The following is a 20,367-nucleotide window of genomic DNA, read 5'->3' on the forward strand; positions in this document are numbered from 1 at the left end:
AGAAATAAAATCAAGAATACTTTTGGAACAGAACTACAGACTGTTCCTACCTTTTAAAGCTATATCCTTACAAGGCAGAGGAACAGGGAAACACTGATTCGTGAAATCTGATCTTAGAGGAGACACAGCCTGTAATTTCATGCATTACTGCTCCCCACAGTGATCAAGAACAAGTAACAAGGACAGGCAGTATTACAGTTATTAAAGATAAAACTTTCAAAGCTGAATCAAAAAATAAAGTATGTTGTACTCCCACACTTATAATCCTAACAATGTTATTTAAATACATAGACGGTTCTATTTTAAACAAACTACTCCAAATTATTCCCATCTCTGAACTCTGACCAAGGTAAGACCTTCTGAAGTGTTGTACCCATTGGCTACAGCACCCTACTATGCTGCAGCCCTCTAGAGACTTTGCACTCTCATTTGTTCCCTCCTTCCCATACCCATTTCTGTGTTAACCAAGTTCTCACAGATCTACCTCAAATATCCTTTCATCTTCTTCCAAGCAGGAAACAACTACATTTAAGATTAAAAGTATGCAATCCCTAAACCATTTTCTATGCAAAACATGGCTAAACATAGGACTAATTAAATTATCTTTAATTAGATTTTCAAATAGAGAAGATATTATAAAAGAAGGAAAACATTAAAATGTATAAACCAGAGGGAAACAGAAACACATCTATACTCAAACCTTATCTTGCCAAACTGCTCTATTTCACATCTCAGATTTTAAAAACAATTACACATATAGGATAATTAGGGTAACACTGTGATTCAAGCTATGTTCAACAAGCAACAATCTTAAAATTCCAAAGCCCTTGAGACAGAAGGTAGATAGTTACAAAGCATGAAATACATACAATACCCAGGACCTGACCAATACTGGATTGGGAAGGAAACCAAAGAAAAACCAAATGCAATGAAATATGTAGAAAATACAAGCTAAGAAATTTAAATGAAGACCACAGCAACTTCAGACTTCACTTTCAAAACATTTGTTGGAATAAACAAGTAAGAGAAGGTACATATTTGAGTATTAAGCCCCCTGTGATAAGTAATAAATAGAGATGAAATTATCAGACCCCGTCCTTAATGAAAGTCTCACATGAGAACACCCCATGGTGCAACAGGTCTTCAACAAGCTCTTCTGTCATTTTAATTTTTTTAAGTGAAAACTCTCATATCTACAGTATATTTGAGTATATCTACTTATTGTGATTAATTAATCTACAATTTTCCTTACAAGCTGGCAACACAGGCTCTGCACATGCCCCTACTAAAACAAACAAAAAAGAAACACCTAAGAAAACAACACAAAAGAAACACCTAAGAAAACAGTAACAACATCACAAAAAAACCCCACAAAACTCCCCAATGGATCTTGCTAAAATACTTAATGTCTTATGTCTGTAACGACTACTTAAAAAATCCCAATGAAACTCCTCACCATTAAATGCATATTTTTGCTTGACATTGCAAGAAGTTATTTATGCCTTACCCTCAAGTAAAAAATAAGTGCATGCTAAAAACAAAAGTCTAATCAAGATTCTGCTTTCAAGAGTTAACTGGTTTGCTGCATGCCTGCAGTCTAATGCCCTGAGTGAATATGCACAGGTAGCTTGGAAGACTGTCTAATTAATTTGACATCTTCAGAAAAGTGCACTGAACCCCACATTACTCAAGGAAACTCAAACCAAGCAAACTGAAACAAACAAAACACACACAATTAGAACAAACTGGTGTCTACTTGCTTACACAGAAAAGCACTTTAGAACCAGGAATAAAGGTACAGCCTGATACACTGCAAACCAATGTATGAAAGCAAACAACCGATAGGAAAATGCCATTTACAATAAAAGTTGTCAAAAATGTTATGAAAAAGTCTTACAAGTTTATCTTTCAACTGAAACTTCAGGAGTTCATATCTTTATTACAGGTGCTTATATAGCCTTATAATGGTCTTGTCCTGTAACCTAAAATTCATATTAATAGGTAAGTAAATGTCAACTGCTTTAATCTTCAAAGACCACACTGCACCAGGCACTCAAAGAGAACAAAATGTTTAAAAATCCCAATCAGTAAGAAACTGAACTTGTGCGTTCCACTGGTAATAGCTGAACTTAACAAAATGTAAAGAATAAGAACATGTACAGGACCTGCCTTACACAGAGTACTGTAAAGTGCCAGAAGAGCAGGGGCTAAAGCCAGCCCAGGCTTTTGAACAGCTGTGAGACTTCAGTGGTATACATTATACCACATTTAGTGGTATACCACAGTGATAAATGAAGAAATATGCCATTTTCAGTATTAATGTTTTCCTATACAGAAAGCAGTAATTTAGTACAACTGGAAGATTAAGGTTTTAAAAACAAAAAACCTGATGTATCACTTCACAATTCCCGAGGCTGTTAGATTTAGGGGTAGGGGGGGAAAAGTTAGTCACAGAACTAATTGAGTCAGTCTATTTAGCTTGGAAGCTACTGCAAGAAAAAAAATCCAACCAAATATGAAATGTGAGAAGATTGTGTTTTAGTAACTTACACGAGCAATACAATAATCCTTGGGATTTTCTTTTTCCAGACCATATTTTTCCAGTGCTTCGATAACTGCAAAGTCTGCAGTATCTGTAGTGGACAGCAGGATTGTCTTGTATGGTATATTTGGTTTTAAACTGTCTGCATAAATTCTCAGCGTCCCACCTTGGAAATCAAATGGAATTAACAATGCAATCACAGAATAAAAAGACAGACATGAAGTAATTTATTCTATTTCTAACAGAATATAAGAACAAACCCTTTCAGAAATCATTTCATTACTCTACTAATACAAGAAAAATTACATAACACCCCCAAAATAGATTTATCTCTCCACTGGTAAAAATTTCCAGTGATATTTCTGTAATGTATCTAATGAAGTGTTTTCCCACTGTTTCACCATGCTTAGCATTACATGAAGTTAAAATTAAATAATGTCAATGACTTGTTGAAGAACAGACCTTTACCATCTTGTCAGGAAGTCTGTGCTGACCTTCCCTTTCTTTAACAAGCCCATTGAAGATTTCCATCAGGACAATGTTTTCTACACCTCTAACTCTTTCTTCACTACTCTTCCATGAACAGAATACACCATTTCAGATTTTAGCAGTTCTAACATAGCTTCACTTGTTCTCTTCTAATGGTGTGTATACAATCACTGTTGTTATATCCCCATCCCATGAATGAGAAATACTTAATCACTATTATTCACAAGATCTACCAGAATCCTTTATGCAGAACAATCAGTCCTTTACATCCTTTATTTATGCTACTGACTGAATTTTCTATCAGGTCATTCAGCTCATTCTTAGCACAAGGAATGTCAGTTATCTCAGCCAACCTCCTCAGTTTGCCAGTCTAAGTCCATCCTTCCTTTTTTCCCAGTTTAGCACTGCTAGCGAGCTCAATGAGCACACTCTCTCTCATCAATCTGCCCATCACTGAAAGCTTTGATTTGCACTCACCATGTGGAATCACCCCTGGGCACTCACCCCTGTGGAATCCTACCTTCACAAACCCTTTTTTCAGTTACACACTAGATAAGCTATGTGCAAAAAATGTTGGAGAAAGCAAAAGTTAAGTCAAATTTACAGGAGTTACTGGCCTTAAGACTATTTTTTCAGTAAAACGTTTATTGTTTATAACTTAACCAGAAGTTCTAGAAGTTCAAGTACCTGAGTCTGGTCTGCCATCAGAACTGCGAAACTCCTGCATTCTCTTCTCTAGTTTTTGCTGCCGTCGCCGTTTCATAACCACCTCAGGATTGGATATTGTGCGAGTGAAGCTGGTCTCAGGCATATCTTTGTAAACCTCAGCTGCAAGGCGAAAATTCTCACTGCCAAGTTAGTTTAAATAAAAAGAATGTCATTAAAAGCTTAAAATACATATATCCTTATTACTTCACATACGACAAAAATGCAGTAGGATTCATAGATGCAGGACCTCATTTAAATCATTGTAAGATGGCTTCTACATGAATGTCACTTTTGCTAAGGTTAAGCTGTTCGTTTACCCATGCTCACCTGATATAAAAAAAAACAATTTAAGGACTACTAGCTGCTAGTTTTCAAAGAAAACAAGAAGTCTTCTACCTCTTAAACATGGGGACAGGGAAAAAGGCATTAAAGAAACTTTACATTATACCCCAACTTTATTATGATTTCCAATACTGCAAAGCATACGAAAGCTGAGTCAGCGTGTGCTTGCAAGTCACGCTTCTTCTTTTGCAAATGCACTTAAAAACAACTACCATTTAAGTTTTAAAAAATAAGTTTAAATCACTTACATATCATCCCCATGAAGAAGTCTGTCATCTTTATCTGATGCTTGTCGCAGTGCCTCTTTTTCACGTCTCTTTTTTTCTTTTTTTTCTTTTTTTGAGAGAGTTCGCTTGAAATTCTGAATTACTCCCTCTTTTTCTTGTTTTTCAGGCCCATTACTCTGAGCTTTCTGAAATAAATGAGTTTAAAACAGCTTCCATCAATATCAATCCAAAGAAAAGTTAGTATTGGTTTTAACTTTGCAGATGAACCTGTTTAAGACACAGGATCACTGACCCAAAACCAACACTCCAGACAACAACATTCCGTTACACAGCAAAGGGACTAATGCTCTCAAGGAAAACACAGAGAAGGCAAATATAATGTCATGTTCCAAAGAAGGCATGAACTAATTGTACTCAACAAAGTCAAGAAACTGCAGATTTTTACTTGAATAATGCCTGCTATCTACTTGACCTCAAAAGATGAACTGAAGCTGCAAAACAAATTTTTGTTTCTGAGTAAAAATACTCTGTAACAATCCTGTGCTTATTCTGCTTTCAAGGCAACTGTGTTGGAGCACCAGATAAGAATAAACTGCAGAAGGAAAAACATTACAGAAGCCTTTTCCCCAGTGGTGTATTTTTCCAAGTCATCAGAAGTGTTGTCTTCTTCAATTCCTGCTCCTTGCATATACAAGATACCTGTAATCCTAGGCTCATTTGCCTTCTGTAGAGAAGATTACAGAGCATGAGAGAAAGAAGATGCAGATTTTCTCACTTCTATAAGGAAGTGAAGAACATAAAAGAAGGAAGATTACAAATCACTTATTTCAATTAATAGGTATAGCAGGGTTGGTACATGTAGTGCAAGGCATCGTTAACTTTCCCTTCCACCCTGTAACATGGATGTATCCTGTAGTCAAATGCCCAGTACAAGCTCACTCCCTATACCCAAAGCACTTCTAAAATTAACAAGCTCTAGTTCCAAAAGCAAAGGAAATTTAGTGCACAGCACAAGATTATAAACTTGCCTTAAGATAGCCCACACTGAAAAGCATGTTTTCCATAGCTATAGGCAACCAAGCTACATATAATATATATATGACTTCAGGAGCCAAAGTCTAATCTAATTTAATGTTTAAATTGCTAATATTAAAGCAAGTTTTTATACAGCTGATGTTGGCAGGTCATTCATTTTGCATTTGTAAGAGAAAAAAATAATCAAAAACCAAAAAAGCAAAACCAAACCAAATCAAAAAACCCTGCACAAAAAGTGTTCCATCATTTTTCTTCAAGAAATAGAACGTTACCTTAGGAGATAATGTTTTTTAGCTCTTGAACTCCCCCTGGCATTCCCTTTTAAAAGCTTTGCAAGAGGCAGGATCACCTCCTGGTATGTGGCACCATATACTATTTGAGGTATTTTTCAAGTCATCATAATAGAACAAAGCAAGCTTTAAGTTCTCTAGGCATACTCCAGTACTAGACAGCTACCTGGATCACAGCATCACCAGCCATCAAAAGATAAAAATGCTGTGTGGCAAAGATGCACTTTAAGTATTTAAAAATACTTGCTCCAGATACTGAAGGTCATGAGCAGCAGTTGTTTTCAGGAATCAGAAAAGTGTTTTCCTATATAAGCAAACCCCAGAGATTTCAAAACTGCTGCTAGCACTACTAGCATGCTCTATAAAGACTCACTCACCTTTGGAGCAAGTGCATCATTTTCATTCTTGAGGACAAACCTTCCCTCACGATCATCTTTGTTCCAGTTTAACTGTACAACAAGAGGCTTCTCATCCACATCTAATCTTCTTTCTTCTTCAAAAAAATGAAAAGCAGTAACAATTACTTGGTATCTCAAGAGCAAAGATACTTAGAAATAAATTAAGCTTTCAAAAAAACCACAAGGTTTGCCTAACAGAACACATCAGCTGCTGTTTTCCTGTTAGGTACAGGGACAGAAAGAAAGTTGGGAATGTAGAATTAATTACATGTCCCCTTTCCAGCAGTAAGCCCAAGTGTATTCCATCTATCTACATAAGCTAAGGTCCCCATAAGGTAGCATTGCACAACTCCTTTGTCAGAACTAAGTCTTGGACCACAACATTAACACTCTGGAGAAGTTAGATCTAGAGTTGAAATGTTTAGAACTTTGTAACATCCTGGGTCTTTTAAATACTCATTTTTCTTATTTTAAATTTGCTTTATAGTAGACCAAGTCTAGTTGCAGCCCAAAAAATACTATTCTAAAAAGACTGCACAAAAATAAACAAGATTACAAAATTTAAACAATAAAAGAAATCAAAAGCCCCCACAACATTATGTAGATCTGAGACAAAATTTTATTTAGAGTATTACATCGATTTTAAGTATATGGAAAAACAACTGACAGAGTGGTTAAAAAACTGAAGCAAGTCTTGCTATTTGATTTTCCCTTTGAAAAAAAGGAGACAGTACATATGCCCAGGAAAACAATGTCGTCTTTGTGGTTATTTTTGTTTAGTAAGAAACACTCCTATTGACCTTGCATGCCTCAATCATCTTTTAAAAATCAAGAACTTGCTCTGCAAAGAAAATTTCATTTTGACTATAGGTACAGCATTAAGAGATTTTTAAAGAAATCTAAGGCAGAAAAAAATAAATTATTTTCAGTCTTTCAAATGCAGAATTTAAGGTCGTTCAAGCACTTGTATATACTTCTGAAGTACAAAAATAAAAAACACAACCAAAAGGCAGTTTCTCCTTTATCTGTCTCCATCACCACCACCACACACACTATATCAACTTCTGATCTGAAACAGACAAATTTTAGCAGTATGAAAGGCTATTTAGATATCCAAGTTCTTCACAGGTAACATTAGAGGATCTGTTTAAGAAACATAGTGGTTTCGAAGAATATTAAGCTGAACGTCCCCCAGTTCAGCAGTAAAAGAACATGAGTTACAAGGCTACCATCATAGGCCCACAATTTCAAAGAACGGAAGATGTACTCTCAACTGCTCTAATTTAACAATCCTAGTCTCCCATTATAAATTTAGCCTTTACCTACTAATCCTGAAAACAGCAACTCTCAGCATTTTAGAGGTCATAATCAAATCTTAACATTAACTCCAAGCCTGGTATGTATAATTAAGTTTTGAAAACCACTCCCCAGAAAACAATTAGTAGCAATATATTTAAGAATAAAAATCCCAAGTCTCATGTGGTTCAGAAACTGGGGGCAAGCCTAAAGATACTTTGACTGGGAGTAGATAGAATGATGGTGTAGATGCAGGAAGGACTTAATGAATAAATACAAACCTCCACTGACATGCACTTCATAAAGTGAATATTTAGGGGATGATAACATTCGCATGTCTGGTCGAAACTTCTCTGCAAGAGTTTCTATCACATCTTGTGTTGTGGCAGTACTAGAGACACGGATACATTTTGTTGCAAAATTTCCAGCCGCTTTGTCTTGAAAGTAGAATCTCATTACTCCATGAAACTCGAGATCCTGTAAAGAAATAAAAATACAAATCTGAGTGCTGGCTAACAGTTATAAGGTTCAGAGTTCTCTTATTATTTGTTACAAATTCATTATGAAAATATCAGACCTCCAAATATTATACTGGTTTTCAAAATTTTCAAAGCAGTAGAATTAAAAACCAGGACATTATAAACTTGGGAAACAAAAGGCTATCCTGCAAAAAGAAATTAAGGACTACCTCTTACTGAAAATATTGAACTTGAAACTTTAAGTATTCAAATTTACAACTACATTCAGGAGAATTAATAAAACCTCTTTTCTAAAACCTAGAGACACATCTTGAGGACTAACTGAGAACTGGCCCCTGCAGCCCAAATCTGTAAAAGTGCATGCTCAAGGAAAAGCAGCGTGTCTTGACAAGAACAGCTTGCTGTCACAGAACTCACAGGATCATCTTTTCTCTCCTCTTTTCACCCCTTCATGCACTCCTCTCTCCTGCTGGCATCTGTTTGTCCCAGAAGCAGCCTTTTAAGGACTTTATATTTTTTATTTTAAGAAAGGTTAGTCTTTGGTACAGCTCCCTAAACACTCTGTGAGGGGGAAAAAAGCTTCAGCACCAACATGAGGTGAAGAAAAGGACTGCAACTGTCAGCCAGGTGGCTACACTACAATTGCAAAGGCAATTTGTTCAAACTATTGTAAATTCACATTCTCAAATGTTTTCCTTAGCTACTGGAGCCTGTGCTTTACTGCAGCACACCAAACTTCACGAGTATACTGTCTGCTAATGCTACTCCACTACCAGTCTGAACTACAACTCCAAATTCAAAGTTTAATTCCCCAGTGGTTTACACCTGGCCAACTTTTGTTCCTTGCATAAATCCCAGCAATCATGGGGCCCTGCACTCAATGGCAATCAAGGATGTTCAAGTCTCCAGTTGACTTTGCCAAGTTTACAGTTTAATAATCACTGCTCCTGTCTTCACTCTCCAGAGGCTTTGAAATAGGCAAATCCTTAGTTGTTGAGCACAGTGACAGATTCTATGCTAGGCACAGCCCTTTCCAGTACTACATCTGATCACAGGACACACATCACAATGCTTTGAACAGCAAAGAATCGAGATATTTACTGAAGCTACTCTATCATTCAGAAGATCTTTGCAAAAAGAAAGGAAAAAAGAAGAATATTTTAAAAATAATTAAAAAGCCAAATAACCTACATTTAGACAAGCATCTATGTCACCTAGATACATGCAGAAATAAGCACTGCTCTTCTGAGGATAGTCCCAAGCCTACACCAAAACAGCAGTCCAATGAAATGCACCATGGACCTCAACAATGGCCAATTGTGTTTTATACTCTGTTGTTATCCGAACAATTTAAAGAATTAATCTTTCGGAGCCTGCACTGCTGTTCCCACAGAACTATCTACTGTACTTCCAAATCAGTGTTCCTTCCTGCAAGAAGTTACAGTTTCCACATTCCTCACTCCAGCTAACTCCCACCTCTGCATACACTCTGAACTTAACTGCAATTCATACAATCATGGGTATAATTCTTCAGCTGCGAACATTTCTGTAACAGCTACTACTCACCTCTCAAAAGTATCCTGACTACTTTGTTTCTTGTCTTTAATTATATATACTGAATTATACTAATTATCCATACAAGGACTTACTCATGCAGAAGGCTACCGAATGACTTCTGGAAATCCTACCTACCATAGCGAATCAGAGCTTCCTTACATGTGTTCTCGCTAACTCCTTCAATGAGTTCCAAAAGGTCTGAAGCACAACTTCTAAGTCCTGCTGACATTTCCAAAGTCTATTATAACAGACACCACATGTTCATGAATTCTGTAGGTTAATGCAGTTTTTTCTCACACAGAACATCACCAGTGAACATCCTTTGCAATACTGGTTTCACAGTGTATTTGCATCCAACGACCTGAAGGTGTCCACCTAACAGAGCCATTGCAGACCACTTCACAAAATTACCTCATCTCTCACTTCCTTCAGTTATTGGATAAAGATTCTCTGGTTCTAGTAACTTGCTTTCTTGCCTTTTTCTCTCTTAACAAATGCTGATTTGAAAGCATTCCTCAGTTTTTTTTTTTTATCTCATGTTTTATATTCTACTCGTCAGATTTTATATCATCATAATTTTCCTCATTTGGATACTACTTCAGCTTTCTAGTAACTATCTTTGCCTGATGTTCAGTCATGCCAGCTTCCTTTCACACTTCCCTTGATAGCTGGCTTGCTTTTGGTCTGTACCTCCAGCACAGCATCTTTAATTCTCAGCAGGTGTAGGTACTTGGCTACTTACTTGCCCCTTTTAGCTTTACCAAGCTTTCCAAGGGCTGTTATGCTGCATTTCCAACTGGGTTGGAAAATTCTGTACTTTTGCAAGAAGAATGAATCTAAGTGCCTCATGATCTCTAGAAAGCATTCTCACAGGTAATACTCTGAGCCACATTCCACACATGCTTTTGTGCAGATTTGGTTTAAATGGTTGCCTCTTCTGCTAAAACTCCTTAACTGTGATGCTTCACAAAATAGCCACAGTATTTTTATAAGTTTCAGTTAACTTAATTTCAGTCAAGTTTAAGTTTCAATCCACTTGTTTGATCGTTGCAGAAGACAACACATAAGCCTTCTGCAGAAGTATCATGAAGCACAATCATGTCCCATTTAGAACATTTATTTCCCTTTATACAAGGTTTTCCCCACCACCTTCTCAAGGTAATGCTGAAGCAAAAATTTTAAGAGAGAAAAATGAGAACTTTGCTAATCTTTTCCATGCATTATGTACTGAGTTCTGATACAGAGATAAGATTCAAGTAACTTTTTCCTTTTTTTTTTTTTTTTTGGGTTTTTTTTTTGTTTTTTTTTTTTGTTTGTTTGGTTGGGGGTTTTTTTGTTTGTTTTTGTTTTTTTTGGGAGAGGAGATTGTTTTACTGAGGACACATTCCATTGCCAACTAGCCAAGCTTTTGATCTGCAGATTTTTTAACAACACAGTAGACACTGAAGAGCAGTTAGAACTTATTTTTACTTCCAGGTACAAACAACACAGATGAGACAAAAGTACATTCTGAATTCTCAAGATATAATATCTGTATAAGCAAGTTTTGTTTACATTTTCCAAAATAAGTAATGTGTTTTTCTAATATTGCCATTTGACAATCTGGATATAAAAACAACTGAATGCAGTGACCACTCACTACTGTGACCTCTTCTACAGCAGCTTCTCAAGCTGTGTCCCCACAAACCATGTCCTTGACCCCTTCCCCTCTACTTTCTCCACAGTTTTCTGTTAAAAAAAAAAAGACTGCACAACAGCATCACAATCTTCTATCACTTCCCCGTATAAGAGTCCTTTTAATGTTTCATTTCCATTATGTTCCAAACTGTACCTTGGGGCATTGCTTAGACTATTACAGATTTAAATGAAAGTACTTGACGACATGGAAGTAATTGGTTTCACATTTCAGAAAATCAGGAAATAGGAGACTAAAAAAAAAAAAACAAAAAAAAAAAAAAGAAAAACAAAACAAAACAAAAAAAAAAAAAAAAAAAAAAAAACAAACCAAAAAACCCTTCTAGTCTTCATTATTTTTTTGATATCACATGTGTGTCTGTGTGTATAGCTGCAGTTCAAGCCATATTTAACTTTCTGGCCACGTGCTTAGCAGATAAATCCCAACTACACAGAAACAGATGCCACCACTCACACTCAGACAACAAGGCAGGCACTGCACTTAAATTTCCACTCTCCACTCTAACTCTGCATTAAAGTGTTTATTTTTCAGAGTTTTGTGTTTCATCCTCAAACTCATTCACTACTGAATTACTTTGTCAAGACTGCTAGGCACGTTCACTGCAGTTTATAATATGAATTGGTGTCAAGAAAAGAGGCTAAAGAACAAAAATTGCTCGTCCTAAACTAGGTAGATGTAGAAGTATCTATTGTATCTATTATTCCCTGATTTACTCTTGTAAGTGTAGGAATCTCCTCAAAACACTTACATATCTCTTGAAACCATCTTTCTAATAAAGATAATAACTGTCATTTATCATTTAACAAAAAGAAATTAAAATGTTTTCTGGATTTCAAGAGTGACTAATTACTTCAGTGTATGAACACTCCTACATTCCTTTCAGGAGTTTATATGCATGATAAGCAATTTTAGCACTATTATCTGATCACGTTTCATAATTTATATATCTGCTGCGCAAGTTCATGGCTCATGTAGGAATGCAAGGATGCAGACCAGACTTCAGCCACACAAGTACAGTCAATTTTCACAAAATTTTAATTCTGATCATCTAGACTGCAAAACATATTTTGAAGAGCATATAGCAAAAGTAAGATTTTTAGGCCTTTCAAATAATAAAGACCACTTTCCTCAAATACAAAGCATAATTATTCCTTTTCATCGGAATCAAATTAAGTTATGGTAGTTTCCAAAAGCATATCCTAACTCAAAAGGTTTCAACTTACATAACAATTGCCAGTTAACCATTGTGTCTTGGTTTTACAAACAAAAATAAGCTGAACCACCTCTTCATTAGGCACAAAGGAAAGAGTTTATAGAAGCATTTCAAATACCTAGTTATGACTTTTTGCATAAAGTCAATGACAGGCAGTAACTGCTGCAAAAACAATGGAACAATTGTTCCAAAAGCCTGTCTTCAGACAACAAAAGCACACAAAAGCATCAGAATGAAACACCTGAAACACTCACAAAATGAAACTACTTCAAAATTCTACAAAATCTTGTGAAAAGCTTCAATTAAACATTCTTAGAAAATATCTGCCTTCTCAGTGCTATCAGTCTCCTCTGACATTCTCCTCAAGAACCTCAGACCATCATTAAATGAAAAAGTGCACTACAAAAGCAGGAAACAAACAAATATAACAAAGTCAATCCCACAGAACACCCAAGTCACACTTAAAACCGAAGATGTGAGGTACCAGTTATCACATCAATTCTCACCAATGTTTTCCATGAGGCTTCACAAAAGTGACTCCTGATTCTCAAAACAGTTCGATCTGTAAATCTAGTTCCCAGTTACTTACTGTCAAGGGTGGATCTCTGCTTTAAAGCAGAAAGCAGTAATAATCAAGATCACTCATTTGAAGTTATACTACAGAGAAATCCAAGTAAGTAAAAGACGGAGGGAAGAGCATCTCTAGTTCCCCTCTCTAATTATGAAGAGTGGTTATATACACATTTGAAAAGTGTTAATAATTATGGAAAGCAAATGTGTTTAATACTTTGGCAACCCAAAACAAAGAAAATCCCCACCAAAAAACACTGTCTCCAAACCCCTCTTTCTCCCAATCATCCCACTCCTTTTACACAATACAATAGTCAAGAAGGAATATAAGAACAAGTAGAAAGAGATAAAAAGACTGCACTGTATATGAAGCTTAGAAAAAGCCTGCAATGTGACACAATGGGATTTGCAGCAGGGAAACCTGGACTTCCTGAAGAATCTGAGAAGCTTCAGCAAACAAAACAGTAATATCCAGGAGCCATAGTCTACAGCCATGCTCACATGAGAAAGGAAACCCCTCCTTTGAAGTGTCAGAGATAATGAGAGTATTTTCCACAATATGTAGGGCACAACAAAATGAGATCAAACTACTACTCCCACAAGCCAGCAAAGAATATCCATAGGCTGTTAAAACTCCTATCCCACCTGTATGCATCACAAAGCATTACATATTCAATATTTAAGAGTATTACACACTATCCATTCTGTAAATTATTCAATCTTTGGAGCAGCAGAGAATATACAAGTTTCCCTTCAGAAATCCTCATCTGCACCCACTCCAAGAGGCTCTGATCTCTTCCAGCTCCATTGATAACACTGTTTGCCTTGCAAGCATATTCTGCATGACTGCATCTAGAAAATGCCAAAATCCAGCACTACGAACATCACATCTTTCATCTGCCCCATTCCAATTCTGCAAGCAAAAATCTACAGAGAACTAAGCTGCAATTACTATTCAGGTACATGTGCTTGTTGCTCAGGAGTTTTGCTAGTAGAATATAAATAACAATAAAACCAATCCACAGTGCAAAAATTAGAATTAAAGTACAAACAAGTTGCTTTCAAATGAATTTGGGTCACAATATTGATATAACAGGTCAGCATAGCAATAGTATTATCACTGCAAGATATTCTGAAACATTCATATAATGCCTTTGTAGCTGACCTGTTGTCAGTCGACAGAGTAAAACGGAATTGCTTCCTTTGCCTCTCCAAAAGCCATACTCACGCATCAAATTTGTGGAATTCTAATGAGTACAAGAATATTTAAAAAAAAATATTTCCTACAATATTAAACAACCCATTTAAATCAGTAAAATTACATGAGGGTGGGGTTTCTAGCACTCATTTCCAGTTCTAGCACTCAATTCCCAGAATGACTGCTCAACTTGAAACTTGAGGACAGACAATACTATTAAAAAGGAATTTCAAATAGTTTGTTTTTTTTTTTTAAATCCTGGTAACTCTTATAAACTGTTTTCCATGTAGCAAGGAAACACAGTGTTCTTGTTAACCTACAGTTTTTGAGTTAACTTGAAAAAGTGCAGCTTCATGATAAAAGACTACCTTTAATCTAGCAGAAGAAAGGAAGAACAATACAGATGAAAAAACAGCTCCTATAGAAAAATAATTTTCATCAGCTTTACTTCCTCTTCCAAACCTTTGACACCTGGATCAACAAAGACTTTCCACTACAGAATGACTCATTCTGCCACAACACTTTAGACACTGTAATGTTCACAAAAGCAGGACCAACAGCTGACCTTTCTGTCAGAGAGAATTACCAATAACCCACAACATGAAGATCCTAACTAACTGAAACCTCCTCTTTATTTTCCTGAGGAAAATTGCATCTTAGGAACCAGCCCCACTATAGTATGAAACAAAACCTAAAGACCAAAAGACAAGAGGTACTACAAACATTTTCACAATATAAATGTAATGCAATGAAGCCAATGCAAAACCCACTGCAGTATATGACAAATGGTACACAAAATTTTAAACTAAGGCCAAAATTCAAGTCTATAACTATCACATCCACTAAAAAAAGGATTAATTTTCATAAATGCAGCTTGATTGCCCATGTGAACCCTGAATTATCATAGATGTAAATATTGTACTGTATACTTCATATGCATTATCCCAGCTTCTTGTTGCCTATCTCCCAACAGCAAGACTAATTAACACAAAAACTCTTAGGATGAAACAAATATTACAGTAATCTTCAGTATTTTCCTGCTAACTTACACCTCACAGATGAAAAAATTATATTTCAAAAGAAGCCCATCTACACCACATAGATGAAGCAGGTCCTACCAACTTCAAAATGAAACAAGTTGTTTTCAGAGTAGTATTTTACCAGAGCCACATTCTGTGGTGCCATCAACCACACTTCATTCTAAATACACCAAGTTTTCATAAGCTTTTACAAAAGATATTATTACACAAGCAACATGAACTGTCTTCACAGAAGACTTATGAGTCAAAAAGCAACTACCATTAAAAATGAAAAAAAAAATTGGCCAAGGGCACTCCTCAAAAGCATGACAGACATTACCTTCCAATTCTTCATTTTCAAACCTACAGTACGTGATCAGCAAAATCAGCACAGCACAGCACTTGCAACACAGCTGCTGCCTGCCCCCTGCAGGGTGTGCTTTGTTAAGCTGCGCTGGACAGAACTTACACAATCAACCAGAGAACACGCAGATCTGTTCTTTGTACAAAATGAAACCTGCAGTTAACTAAAGAAATCAAACAAAAAATGTTTTCAACAATGAGCACCACCAACAGTTTGATAACTATTTAATCATTCATTAAATGATTAAATTCAAAATAAAAATTAAGTTACAAAATATTAAATCCTATCCCCAAGTTAAAACACACCACCCTTTACAAACTGTATTAATGCTGGTATCATATAGAGACTCTCCCAATACCCTTATACTGCTCTGCAGCAACTGTCAACACATACTCTGAAAAAAAATACACCAAACAAAAGCTTGTTAAGAAAGTTGTTGTTGTTATTATGATTAGGAGGAAACGGAAAAGTGATTGGTGTACATCTGGTGTATCAAAATACCCTGAAGGTCTCCAACAACAGCAGAGAGGTAGAGGCAGAGTTCAATCATACCTGAAACCAGGTAAAAAGCAAGTCAAAACCAAACAAAGCCTCCTTTGAATTAATCATGACATATTTAAAAGATGAAAAATAACAAAGAGCAATGGGTCTCAATAAAATATTGCTTACCTTCCTACTATTTATTTACAACCTGTCACTGTTGTGCAGCTAAGACAATTGCTAAGGAACAACGCCAGAAAACTCAGAGGAAAAGATCTGAAAGCACAGACAATCCCATATAACATTTTTCAGATGCATCTTAAAAACCCACTGAAATAAATCAGAGTTCTCCATACTATTTACTGTGTTGAAGATTGTTTCTTTTGAACAGTCCCATTTAGAGGAAAAGAAACAGGTTATTACATCCACCTCAAAGCAAAATACAACAGGAAAATCAAAGGGTGAGAATGTAAGATCAGGCACTGGAAGTCTGATTTTTTACTGTCATTGCTACTTACAGAGCTGCAAACCCTGTATTTAAAGCATCCTCAGGCATCAATCAGGCCACAAAAAAGACTGCCCTTACTCACTTTAACATTAAAAGTGCAGACACAGAGTCAGCAACAGAAACTCCAGTGCTGCAGAAAGCACTTCCTCATAGTGACACACTCATTCCCACCTCTTCTCTTATGGCAGGCACCAGCATCCTGCAGCTGTACAGCAACATGAATCAGGTTAACTCGGAAGATATTTCCCTTCCCTTCATTCAGTGTGGAGGAAATTGTCAGTGCCAGCAGCTGGGGGAAACTGTCCTGCTGGCAACTTGTGTTAACTTGAAGGAACCATGAAACAGCTACCTCTGCCAGGCTGGACACTTCATTCCCACTTCTGCACCAGCATCAGCATGTACCTGACTCCAGCACAAAAAGCCAGCAGGCACTTACTGCTTTTTGTCTCGGGCTATGCTGGCTCCACTGTGAAGTCTTGACACAGGTCAGATAAGCACCAGACCAAAGAAGGCAGCAGAAATGCAGTGGCCTGGCAGAGACTGGCAGCCCTCATGAGCTAAGTGGAAACTGTAGTTTGTTACAGGAATGGCAAATCTCTCAAATATTTTAAAGACTTAGTCCACAATCACATGGCATTTAGATAAATTAGTTTTCTGCAGTCACAAAGTAAAATTTAGAATACTGTAATTTTAAGGCTATTTCTATAACTGGCATACAGATTATTAGATTCCAGAGTTACATGATAATTTCTCTATAACTTAAAAATATTACAGTTTTTCCTCTGTAATAAAACTCTGATACAGGAATGTCTTAGAAACAGTCTTAAAGCCATAAAAAATGACAATACAAGTAGTCTGCAAATTCATCTATGAAACTACTAAAAGCTGAAAAGATACTTCTTTTTGAGTGAAAACTCAGTATCTCTAACAAAAATGTCCATTTACTTACAGCAGAGAGCTGCATTACGGAAAAAACATTTCCACCAGCAATCAAACTCACGAAGCCTGGTTTCTTGTGGCTGTCTTCTGAAAGCTGATTACACTTTTATATAGATGGCATAAATAAAATTATTCTTAACATTTCCCTCCCATATGGATTCTCTAGTGTCCAGAAGTACATACACTACTTAGTAAAAACTAAATCAAATTTCTTGTCTGTTTCTGACCTCTTACAGAGGCAACTTCACACTCCTGACATAGGCTGAAGATTCAATCAAAGAACCAACAGACCAAGTAAAACCCAAATTTGACAAGCTGGTGCCCATTGATAAGCTGTCACCAGCAAATACATAGAGCAGCTCAGACACCATGCCCACTTCAACCACCTCACATTCACTTGACAAAACATTCGTATTTATTTGTTTTCAGTATAACCTCTATATTGGAAATAAAAGAAATAAACTCTCACTACAGGACAAAAAAAAAAAAACCCGACACCAACAATCCTTTACACGAACAACTGTCTGGATTCATTTCTCATAATTAGCACTGCATTTTTACTATTTTAGTATAAGGCTTTAGTATGATGAGGGTATCAAAGGGAACTATAAAAACAGAATCATTTTTACATCATGCAACAAGGGTCATGCCATGTATTTATGCTGACACAGCCAGTAAAGTTTGAGCCAAGTTCTACTCTGAAATGATAAACTTGATTGAGTTACCCTGGTTTCTCAGTCCTGTGGGATGAGCTGGAATCAGCACCATACAGGGTTAAGACATCCAGCTACACTGACTGAACTAGAAAAACGCTGGTGCTATCTGATACACTGCATGGAGGAGCTTTGGCAACCAGGCTAATTAGTCAGGAGTTTGAAGTAGGAATGCTAACAAGCCTAATAGAAAAACAAGCACCTGATTCTCCTGAACAAGACAAACTGCAGCCTGGAATCTGCATGGAAAAAAAAATACCCCAAGCCTCAAAACTCAACATTCTGATTTAAATACAACCTCTGACTAGATTTCAAAGAGTTATTTCTCAAATAAATTATATTAGTCAAGCAGGTTTGAAGTAATAATATAAGGTCAAAATGCACCACTAAATGCAATTTTATTGTAACGAATTCTGTAGAAATGGGGCAAAGGACCTCTTTTTTAACTACTACTGTTTTTGTTCCCTACCTGAAATACTTACTTTCCCCTTTCCTTTTTAAGGGTAAATCAGCCATACTTCAGGCTATGGAATAATCAACATCTACAAAAAATAGCTCTGAAAAAAAACCCAAACTGAACATCTGCACTGATGAATGAAATTACTGAGATGATCTGTGTCATAGCCAAAGACACACAACCATGCTGCTTTTATATGCAGCTTTGTCTAGAGTAAACATACACATACACAAGCTAAGACATCCTTCTAGTTATTTCTACCACACATTCAGAAAAAAATGTCTTAATTCATTAAGATACAAACATGTAGTCAAATTAACACATGAAATTGCCACACAGTTTTCAACATTAGAAAGCATTAACTTGAATACTTAAAAAAACAAATACAGGGTTGACATTACAACTTCCAAATGGGAGCATGTCCTAAAAAGAGTTATGTTTTTGTTTGTTTGGGTTTGTTGTTTTTTCTTTTTTTTTTAATTCAGTCACTCAAACTCCTCCAGGAAGACTCATTTTGAGTAACTAATTTTTATATTTTAAGGAATCGGGTAATTTCTTAAAACTTACAAAGCAGATTATTAACATCATTAGTTATCTTAATGTTGGTTACATTAATGCTGGACTTCCAAGGCCACAGATAGCTTGTGGAAAATCTATAGAGTAATTCTAATAGTTTGGTAAAATTCATCTGTTGATAGCCTTCTCTCCACAAATCCTACTTAATCCTGTTGTATAATCTTTGGCAACAATTTCATCAAGCACTGTGCTTCATGAATGACATTCAGCCTCAGTTAGTTGCATTTAAAAACAACTGCTGACAGCTAAAAAAGGGCTTTCTCTGCAGTAACACCATATACAGTATCTTCATACTGACAGTGGTTTTGTACTCCCTGTTTTGTGATCTTTTGACTGTTCTCATACTACAAAATCCTCCATTCTAACACAAAAGCTAGCTCAAAGCACTCCCAAGCATATAAAAAGGTTTCTTCCTAAGGCACCTGCACAACCAAAACCTTGCTTCTAATTTTACTCCCTCAATGCTCTGTTTACTTTTAGATTTGAAAGAGAAGATACCATGTAGCTATCAACACAACAATACACTTTAATGTTTTGTACTTGAGCCGGTGCCCTTCTCACTGAAGTAGTATTTTACATTCCAATTACCTACCAACTTCCTTTTCCCAATGGGGTTCCACACTTGCTCCCAATCTACAATAGTGTCTGTTTTGCAAGACTGGAAGCAAGTTCATTGGCTGAAAGGTTCTGCTCTCTAAACAGGCTTATCTAAAAAGAAAAGCTCTATTCCTGAATACTTTATTTTATGTATCTTCCATATTATTATTATAGTACATGGAATGTACTAATCACATAGACCTAGAAATAAATTCCCCAAAAGGTCCCTAATTGTTGATTACTGGATGGCTATCTCAAGAGGAAAATTACTCTGTAAATCCTGCTTGTGGCAGCAAGGGAAAATATGACATTAAGCTAATCCAATGGCAACTAACAGTTACATTGGAAGGGGCTTTCCCTATTCCTATCTATCCCCACTCCAGCTGTGTGTCATTATAATTGTTTCAACACAAGCATTTAGGTGAACTCTAATAAACCAGTTCAGAGAGAAAACCCCAACAAGAACTAATCCTAGTCTCCCAGCTTCCCTAAGAACGTCACCATGGAGTCACATAAAACCCAATGCCAGCATAAAGGAGGGATTAAAAAAACCCAAACAAACCTGTTCAATTGAAGAAGGGGTGAAGGGAGCACTCTCTTGCAGCTAGAAAGCCGTTTTACCAGCTTCAGCAGTAAGTATGAAACCTCATCCACATACTTTTCCCTTGGGTAGC

At 36.3% G+C, this 20,367-nt stretch overlaps 1 protein-coding gene across 15 annotated transcripts in view; it reads right to left on the minus strand.

The window, feature by feature from the left end:
- Positions 1 to 20,367, minus strand: part of AFDN (afadin, adherens junction formation factor) — a 116,186-nt gene that overhangs the window by 74,738 nt on the left and 21,081 nt on the right. For all 15 annotated transcript variants that reach the window (XR_008429890.1, XM_053938115.1, XM_053938111.1 and 12 more), the window contains exons 2-6: positions 7,609 to 7,804; positions 6,011 to 6,126; positions 4,330 to 4,493; positions 3,719 to 3,879; positions 2,551 to 2,708 (exon numbers count right to left, since the gene is read on the minus strand). Coding sequence is in view for 14 of the 15 variants with exons in the window: in XM_053938115.1 (XP_053794090.1) it covers positions 2,551 to 2,708; positions 3,719 to 3,879; positions 4,330 to 4,493; positions 6,011 to 6,126; positions 7,609 to 7,804 (795 nt within the window). In the remaining variant the exon portion in view is untranslated. The remainder of the gene's footprint in view (positions 1 to 2,550; positions 2,709 to 3,718; positions 3,880 to 4,329; positions 4,494 to 6,010; positions 6,127 to 7,608; positions 7,805 to 20,367) is intronic.

Source organism: Vidua chalybeata, chromosome 3, assembly GCF_026979565.1.
Source record: "Vidua chalybeata isolate OUT-0048 chromosome 3, bVidCha1 merged haplotype, whole genome shotgun sequence".
In the NCBI taxonomy this organism is placed as follows: domain Eukaryota; kingdom Metazoa; phylum Chordata; class Aves; order Passeriformes; family Viduidae; genus Vidua; species Vidua chalybeata.